This window comes from Pygocentrus nattereri, chromosome 1, assembly GCF_015220715.1.
Source record: "Pygocentrus nattereri isolate fPygNat1 chromosome 1, fPygNat1.pri, whole genome shotgun sequence".
Taxonomy (NCBI): Eukaryota; Metazoa; Chordata; class Actinopteri; order Characiformes; family Serrasalmidae; genus Pygocentrus; species Pygocentrus nattereri.
Genome location: NC_051211.1, coordinates 28,154,889 through 28,163,849, shown reverse-complemented (window position 1 = coordinate 28,163,849; position 8,961 = coordinate 28,154,889). Strand labels below are relative to the sequence as shown.

Here is an 8,961-nt window from a genome sequence, read left to right as displayed (position 1 = left end):
TGTTTATTTAACAAATACACAGTATGTTCTTCATTTTAAAGCTTTGAAACTTGTAATCTTACACAACAGCAGAATCACCTACAGAAAGAAAGAGAAAGAGACATATACTACAAAATATCTTAAACATAAACAGTTCAACATTTTTGAATATTAAATATATAATATATAAAAAATATTTATTAGACTTATAGAATAAAATAACATAACATAGATAATATAGCAGATTCTACAAGACTTAATACCTCATTTCTTTACATCTTATATCAGGGATGAACATTGGAATTAATAAGATGATGCTAATATCCACTGTTTTTCATGTGCATATCTGTCGACACGGATTGTGTGTTTTCTTTGGGTTTTGTGTTGTTTCTCTGCAGAAATTCTAGTAAAGCAAGTAAGGGCCAGAATGTCTTCCAAGTTCCTTACAGAAAGAAAAATTCTTAGAAAGTAGTGGGAAAAAAATGGTCAAATTTTGTTCCATTTACATGATGTCAAATGTGAGCTATCAATGGGATGTATAGACTATTTGTGTTTTTAAAAAATGACATTTTTTTGGGTGGTCAGTGGGTCAAAGATCCAACTAAATGGCCAAAGTTTTATAGCTGGACATTTTTGCATGCCATATGGAAATACCCACAGTCTATGAAAGAAAAACTCAAGGCATGCAAATCTCTTGACGCATACAACTTTGTGCACTGTGTTCACGTCCAAGACCTTGACTACTGAGACTTGTCAGATATTTTTTGTGTATTACAGACTGATGTACTGCCAGCCAGATAGAAGGATCTAAAACACAGCTATACAAAATGTGAGCCAAAATAAACAAGGCAAACTACTACTGGCGGCGAACTGCACCTGCATGGCTAGATTAGTATTAAGGCTTTTTCATTATTTGATGTTTGTTAGGTGTACGTACAAAAAAATGTTATGGCTAGTTATATGTCCATTAATTCATGCTGCAAGGCTAATGTAGAGCTAATACAGTTAGCTGTAGGGCTAATAGAATGCGCCCTCCATGAACTACACATATGAATACACGTTTAATTCAAATTCGTGCTATAATGTAGACTAAACAGATGACGGTTGCCCTGTGCTGCAGCCATACAGGCACAGCTTCGTAAGGTTGAGCTGGCAGGATGGGAAGGACATGGACAGCAAGCACATCAAAGGGCGTCTTAGAGAATGTCATTCTATAAAAATGAAGGTCTCGTTTCTTCATCCTTTTCTGGCATCAACAGCACAACAAGCAAACGTTTTTGTCGTTATTTTATGGACCTCGCCCGTTTCGCTCCACTTGGTTCTGCTGTTTTGCCTCCACCACGCACGCGCACGACAGTGACGTGTCCGTGACGTCGACACCAAATTGGTCAATGGGCTGCAAAAAAAAAAAAAGGGGGTTTATCAGAATATTACAAGAAAATGTCGTTGAGTGGATGTTAGCGGTGAATGAATGAATTAATAAATAAATAACTAAATAAAATAAAACACGTTCACATTCTCATTTAAATAAGCTTGTCATTTATAAGCACGGGTGATGTGTTTTTTCCGAGATAATGAGGTCTCTTGTTAGGTCGGAACTATCTGGTTGTCGGCCGAATATTACCGGGGAACGCTTTTATGATTGGACTATCGTGCGCGTGGGGTTGTTAGCATTATATGCTGCTCTCGTCGTCAACAGCGGCTGTGTAAGTTTGATTTCGCTGCCCTCACAGCGAGGGCATTAATATAAACCCCTGCAGACAGCGGCTCCGAGTGCAGCTTGTGAAGACGTAGCGTCTGTCGAATGACAGTGTCTAGGTTACCGCAGCTGACTGGCGGGAAAGTGTCTTACTGAGGCGAGTTCATGGCGTTAAACTCCAGCGAGGAGGCCGGTTAGCGTTAAACTCCAGCGAGGAGGCCGGTTAGCGTTAAACTCCAGCGAGGAGGCCGGTTAGCGTTAAACTCCAGCGAGGAGGCCGGTTAGCGTTAAACTCCAGCGAGGAGGCCGGTTAGCGTTAAACTCCAGCGAGGAGCCTCCTCCTCACCTGCGCTTCCAGTCCGAGTTACGCTTCTTTGTGACTTGCTCACCAGTTGAGAGTGTGTGTGATTCCCTGCAGCCAAAGCCTGTCTGATGGTTTAGTTCATAACCTTCAGTCGAGGTAACTTTAGCTCAGTGCCTCTCACAGCTGCTACATGTATCTATCAGGACCTTGTTTTATGTAGTTAGTAATGTCGGGCAAGCCTGGTGGCAGAAATCCGTCGAGATGGCTAACCAGTCGTTTCACGTTGTCGATCCACCAGGTCCAAACTGAAACCTGCCCGTGGAGGGCAAAGCGGTTGGAGTATCAGCAGGAAAGGTCTCACAAAAGCAGAGGTAATCCGCTTTTACTTTATTTATTTCGATTTGAAGAACTTGCAAACCATCACTTTCATTTTGACCAAAAGAACAGAGACACCCCAGATGTTCTTCTGAAGTACAGTGACTTGTATGTAGTAATATAAAAGTATAGTGTAGCCCACAAACACCGCTGCCTACTTATTCTACAGCATAGCAGTCTGCACTGACCTTGTAGGCAGAAAAACTTGTACGTTGCTATTTGTCAACAAAATATACACATGGATTTCACCGACTTATCGTGTCACGTTTCTCACCAGTCTGGATCAGGTTCTTTAGATTTTACACTCTAATGGTAGTGACACGTGTAAAAACTTTGTAGCAGAACACCAGCCAGAAAATGCTGGTTTTTGCTAAATTGGTGATGCATCCCTGAAAATATATTGTATAAAACACATGCTGGCCCTAAGTGTATATTACAAGCACATTTTAGTTCTGTTCATAAGAAAGGTTACAAGAGGAGGCTTTTCAAGTCCACCTGTCAGGAGAAGAGCCCTCTGTTAGTTCTGGCTGGGGGGTTGTTGCATCTATAATACTTGTATAGGTTTCACATGTTGGTCACAATTATGTTTTGTTATGATTAAAAACATATAGTTGTGTCAACAGAAAGAAAGCTATTGGGGGTGCCTTTTAAGGCAGTCCACCTACCACGAAATGCACCGTCTCTAAAATCTGGCTTCATTATTATTTACATTTATGGCATTTTGGCTGACGCTCTTATCCAGAGCGACTTACAATTTGATCATTTTACACAGGTAGGCCAAGGTGGTGTTAGGAGTCTTGCCCAAGGACTATTATTGGTATAGTGTAGGGTGTTTGCCCAGGTGGGGATTGAACCCCAGTCTACAGTGTAGAAGGCAGAGGTGTTAACCACTGCACTAACCAACCATTTATTATTATATCTGTAACTGGTCCAACATATGTGTGATTAAAAACATATCATGGGAACCTCCAAGGCCTTGGGCCTAAGACTTTTGTTGATAAGATTACACCATATCTTTGTTTACTGAATCTCACCAATGACTCTGTTCAGTGTTGTTTCTTAGTCTTAGTCTACATTATAATAGATTTCTTTTGTAATGATGGATCAGTAATTATGTGTAGATTCTCATTTGCATATAAAAAACCCTAACTGCCTTGATGAAGTGTTAGAAGGGGAAGACGCCTGCGAGGCTCTCACCCCACCACTTTCTGTCTCTGTCCAGCTGCCTTTCTCTCTCTCTCTCGAGCCTTTTAGCCTGGTGATTTTCTGTAAGTTTTTCCTTAGTTAAACCTTCGTGTGGTTAAGTGAACATAATGATTTGAGATTACAACTGTGATATGTTTTAATCGCGCATATTTTAGACCAATATGTGACACTGCTATAGATTTCATGGATGCAATAACCATGTAGCCAGATTTAAGAGGGGTGCATTTCCTGGCAGGTGGACTGCCTTAAAAGGCACCCCCAATAGCTTTTTTTCTGTTGACACAACTATTTGGGACCAGTATGTGAAACCTATACAAGTATCATAGATGCAGCAACCCCCCAGCCAGATCTAATGGAGGGTTGCATCTCCTAAGCGTTTTACATGTCACTACCTTTAGAGTGTAAAATCTGAAGAACCTGATCCAGACTGCTGAGAAACGTGACATAAGTCAGTGAAATCCATGTGTATATTTTGTGGACAAATGAAAACATACAAGTTGTGCTATTGTGTTGATCAAACTGAAAGGGATGTTTTGCAAGTTCTTCAAAATGATTGTATGTAAAGTAAAAGCGGATTACCTCTGCTTTTGTGAGGGGGTGCATCCCGGGGCAGAAGTGCCAAATTACTGGACAGCAGCCAGAGCGCTGGTACACACAGCAGAACAATGGCAATTATGGCCAATATTATTAGTTTTATATAAAAATGTTTTAATTTTTATAGCGTGTACACAGCATGTTTATCAATCTTCTATCATAACGACCTTTTAAAGAGACATGGACAGTGGACAGGCTTTGACAACTTGCCCTGTAGCTGACCTTCTGTGCTACATGTTCTTGGCCTATCACCTGTTTTACACACCTTTTTAGGTTAAGAAGGGAGATATTATTAGCTAACAGTATAGCTCAGGTGTGTAAGAGTAGTAAAAAACAAACTATGCAGAGCAGGAAGGGAAGCACAGGGGTATTTCACAAAGCACGATTTCTCAGTTTGGCCAGATTACTTGATCCAAAATTTAATCCTGTCCAACTGGAGAAGGGCAGAGGAACATTCCTACTGGACAGTCCTGAACTTTGAGCTTAAGTTATTTGGATAAATGAGAAGTCCCGTTTTGTTAAAAACCGCCATTCCAGTCTGGAAAAATATTTATTTCAGTAAGATATGGTGTAGTCTTTAAGAAGTTTGTTTTTTCTAATGTCCTGTATTTGTAAACTAAATACTAATTTTGCAATAATCAATATTCTGACCAACATTGTATAATTTAGCATCCACTCATAATTTATCTGATGAGCTCCATAAAGTAAAAATACCACAAAATGGATCTCAAATAAAAAAAACTTATTGTAGGATTTAACAGAAAATGCACTTTTCATGGTTACAGGAGCATGAAAGGAATTAACTTGCTTACGTTCATGGACATTTTAAGATTTTCAGGAAATTAGACTAAAGCCCATACAAATAAAAATGACAAGACTTGAACATTTTAAGACGCACAACCACACGTGCAAGTAAGCATTTGTTCAATGTTTTCTAGCAAGTGATCTTCAATATACTGCTAAAATCCCTGCATGTTGAGTTAACTCTTGACCATTTTTGTAAATCCTTTAATTTAAGAGTTGATAAGCAAGCACAAGTTTCACACAAAATAGGTTGAGTCCCTGGTTCACAGATGAATTATCAACATTGTTCAAAGCGAGGAATAAAGCTTGGGCTCTAGCCACACAGTCTGGTGATCCTGGTCACTGGCTCTCTTTTACACCACTTAGAAACAAATGGCCATCTGTGATAAGAAAAGCTAAATCTAATTTTATGTTTTTATTTCCAAAATCACATTCATATCCAACAAAATTCTGCAATGCAGTGAATTCTGTAAGTCTTCCTTCACTGTATGTAGCCCCTATATAAAGTGGGTGGAGCATCTGAACTCAGCAATTACCGTTCTATCTCCAAATTGTCATGCTTGGCCAGAATACTAGAATCTGTAGTAAATAATCAGCTTAAATCATTCTGCTGCATTAAAGTCCCCCTCAGAAGTTCCTTCGACTTTGAAGGTCGTGAGTACGACTTGAATATGTTCAAGTTGTACTTGATATGGGGCAGTTGTGGACTGGAGGCTAGGGAACTGGCCCTGTGACCGGAAGGTTGCTGGTTCGATCCCAGTGCCGACAGTCCATGACTGAGGTGTCCTTGAGCAAGACAGCGAACCCCCAGCTGTTCCCCTGCCCACCGCTCTGGGCAAGTGTGCTCACTGCCTCCTAGTGTGTGTGTGTGTGTGTGTGTGTGTTCACTAGTGTGTATGTGGTGTTTCACTTCACGGATGGGTTAAATGCGGAGGTGGAATTTCCCCGTTTGTGGGATTAAAGTGTCACTTAAAACTTAAGTAGTTTTTGTTGTAAATATTTGGAAATAGTGTTTTTGTTTTGCATTTATTTTTCTGTTATTAAAAAGATTTTGTATATTATTGCATCATTATGCATTTCCATGTGTGGATGGATGCTGTTCTGCTGTGTGTACTGGTTCCTGGTCTCCTGTCCTGCTTATTGTTACCAAAATAATAAGTAAAAGTGACTAGGTGAAAAATGTGACATTTAAAAAATGAATCAAGGTAATGAGTTACCTGAACGTTTTGCACTTTTAACCATGTAGTGCGATACTTGTCCAGTAGATGGTGCAAAACTCATACTAAACATTGAGTTACTGCAATTTCTTAATGTTTATAAAATTTCATGCAACATTTTATTTGTCCTTCATAACAAATAAATGACACTGTTGTCAAAGAATATTGCCTATTGTGTTATAATTCTTGTTTAGATTAAAAAGAGGAAACTGGGAATAACTAACTCCTTGGCCTTCTTGGACGTATAAGTCTCCGAGAGGAAAGGGATCACTGAGTTCAGGTGAGATTATGTGTAGATTTGTTTTTATAGTAGATGACCGATGGCACCACACAGAAAGCTATATGCATGTTTGGGTGATGTTTTTTGTTTGAGATTCTAGCTGTTTGTTGAACTAACCAGTGATATGTTGCTATTTTTAGTGTCTTGCATGTCTGTTAATTCTGTGATGTCTTGAACAAGACACTGTATGCCATTGGCTCTACTTTTTTGAATGTGATTCTTTTTTTTTTTCTAGATACAGTATTTGTAGGGTCAACCAAGGATATCATTCGCAAACAGAAAAATGCTTAGGAGTGTGTCATCACGGGTAGGTTTAAGACTTAAAATGACTTATTCTGTGTGTAGCTCCCTTTTTTTATTTCTGTGGTTCATTACGTGTATCATTCTGTGTGTTTAACAGTTATTCAGACAGGTTGTCAGACACAACTCCACAGACACCAGTCTTATCTTGGAGAGATGTGAGTACTGTTGCTATCATCTGTAAGTTATGGCTTGGCTAAAATGGAAATTTTTTCCATTGAAAGTAGACACAAACTGCTGCTGTGACAGACATGGAAATATATAAATCTTTGATTGTTGAAGGTGTACTTGGCAAATTTTGAACAATCCACAAGCCTTAAGAATCTGTTATGATAAAGCCATGGTGTTTGTGTTTTTTTTTTTTTTTAACTATTATGCATAAAAAAGCTAAACTAACCAACAGTAGCTAGTGGAAACGCAGTATATATCACAGTATTCTCGCTGTTTTACTTTTCTTCTGTGCTCTCTCTTGTTCTCTCTTAGCAATTAACAGAGTACAGCTGCTGGGTCGGGTGGGGCAGGACCCAGTTATGAGACAGGTAGAGGGTAGAAACCCAGTCACCATCTTTTCCGTGGCAACTAATGAGATGTGGCGCTCTGGAGAGGGAGAGTCTGTAAATACAGGTGACGTTTGCCACCACACTATTTATTTAACCCTAGAGTAACTTAATTACATTGTTTAGAGTAATCTATTAATATCTGTGTATTATAACTGTATTATGTCTGAATGTCTACGGCTTTTGCAGGAGATATCAGTCAGAAGACAACATGGCACAGAATCTCTGTGTTCAAGCCTGGTCTAAGAGATGTGGCCTATCAGTTTATAAAGAAAGGGTATGTGTCCTGTCCTGTTCACTTCTAGTTTTAACTGGTAAACATGGGGTCGACGCTGATTGTACTTTGCTCAACCATCAGAGAACCAGCTTGCATCATGTTTTTATTACATTACATTCATTTAAAATAATCAGGTCTCGGATTCTTGTGGAGGGGAAGCTGGACTATGGAGAGTATGTGGACAAAAACAACGTGAGACGGCAGGCCACCACCATTATTGCAGGTTAGATATGACCTCACATTGTACCTGTATCATCAGCTTGCATTCTTAAAGTGCCCCACAGCCAGAATGCTTAACTTTTTGGTAAATATGTGGAGTGAGTTTATTAAATATTGAAGGTGAATTCCAGACTGTCATGGCATTGTATAAAAATGCTTTCATACCAAATTTTGTAGATGAGAATTCATAACCAGCCAGTCGTGGTTTCCTAATACATATATTTATTCTGTTCGTAAGAAAAATTGAAATATAGGCTAGAAACTGTTTAGAGCTTTTGCAAGTAAAAACCAATAATGGATGATTCCTCTTTATGTACAAAAATGACAAGCCAACGTCACAGTGCAGCTCACAATGACGGGTGTTTGAGATTTTCATGGCTCCTGTACTGCTAGGCAGATGTTGAGGACCGGTTAATTTGAAGGTGTTTCTGGTTTGACTCTGCTTAAGTGATGTAACCTTTCTTCTCTTTCCACAGATAACATTGTCTTTTTAAGTGACAACATACGGGAGAGAGTCTGAGGTGTCTTTGGAGAAGATACCAAATGTCTTCCATCACGCTAGACTCGATACTTCGTTGCTCTTGCGCAACTTTGTGTCTGCCCTGCAGTTACACATCGGACAGAATGTGGAAGTAACAGTTTTCCAGAAGTAACAGATTTCCATATGTATCCCTTTGCACTCTAGTGTGCTTAGATACTGGTTTAAACCATACAAAGGGTTTTTTTCTCTCTCTTTGTCAAATAATGTTGTATTCATGGTATTTTACTGGCGCATACTGAAGTGTATTGTGATGCCAAAAGTAAAACTGACAGACTGATGTTTAAAGACTGCCCCGTGCTTGCTGTTCAGATGCCCGTAAAGATGACGAAGGTTTTCTTTCGAGTTTGGTGTAGAGATGTTTCTTTCTTTGCATTTAGTTCTTTCTTGCTCAGTTAGATGCGGCCATGTGTATCAGCACCTTTTGGTTTCAGTAACTGTTTGTTTTATTCTGGGATACTTCATAACCAGTAGTTTCAGTGCTGTCCGTGTACTCAACATTTAAATGGGTCTTTTTTTCCCCCCTCACACAGTTAAACAGTGTAGCTATCATGACGAAAGTCAAGCTTATTTGGGTAACATTCCCTCTCTGTCTCTGATATTCAGAAATAA

The 8,961-nt window shown here is 39.3% G+C and overlaps 1 protein-coding gene across 4 annotated transcripts; it reads left to right on the top strand.

Moving 5' to 3' along the window:
* Nucleotides 1–1,559: 1,559 nt before the first annotated feature.
* ssbp1 (single-stranded DNA binding protein 1) lies at nucleotides 1,560–8,637 on the top strand. Of its 4 annotated transcripts, none has more exons than XM_017710668.2 (9): nucleotides 1,594–1,685; nucleotides 2,281–2,353; nucleotides 6,373–6,458; nucleotides 6,694–6,765; nucleotides 6,859–6,916; nucleotides 7,242–7,382; nucleotides 7,505–7,592; nucleotides 7,727–7,815; nucleotides 8,288–8,637. In XM_017710668.2, exons 4-9 carry the CDS (start codon nucleotides 6,742–6,744, stop codon nucleotides 8,329–8,331), a joined length of 444 nt encoding a protein of 147 aa, XP_017566157.1. In that variant the 5' UTR covers nucleotides 1,594–1,685; nucleotides 2,281–2,353; nucleotides 6,373–6,458; nucleotides 6,694–6,741; the 3' UTR covers nucleotides 8,332–8,637. The 4 variants fall into 4 exon arrangements, with proteins under 4 accessions (XP_017566156.1, XP_017566157.1, XP_017566154.1 ...); XM_017710665.2 differs by having other exon boundaries at nucleotides 1,611–2,138; XM_017710667.2 differs by lacking the exon at nucleotides 2,281–2,353 and having other exon boundaries at nucleotides 1,560–1,685.
* Nucleotides 8,638–8,961: the final 324 nt, after the last annotated feature.

Bases quoted from the DNA above. Each gene is read 5' to 3' on its own strand.
- ssbp1 (XM_017710667.2), top strand. From the start codon at position 6,742: ATGCTTAGGAGTGTGTCATCACGG. The intron at 6,766-6,858 runs GTAGGTTTAAGA...TGTGTTTAACAG, and splicing joins TTAGGAGTGTGTCATCACGG to TTATTCAGACAGGTTGTCAG. The intron at 7,383-7,504 runs GTGACGTTTGCC...CGGCTTTTGCAG, and splicing joins GGGAGAGTCTGTAAATACAG to GAGATATCAGTCAGAAGACA.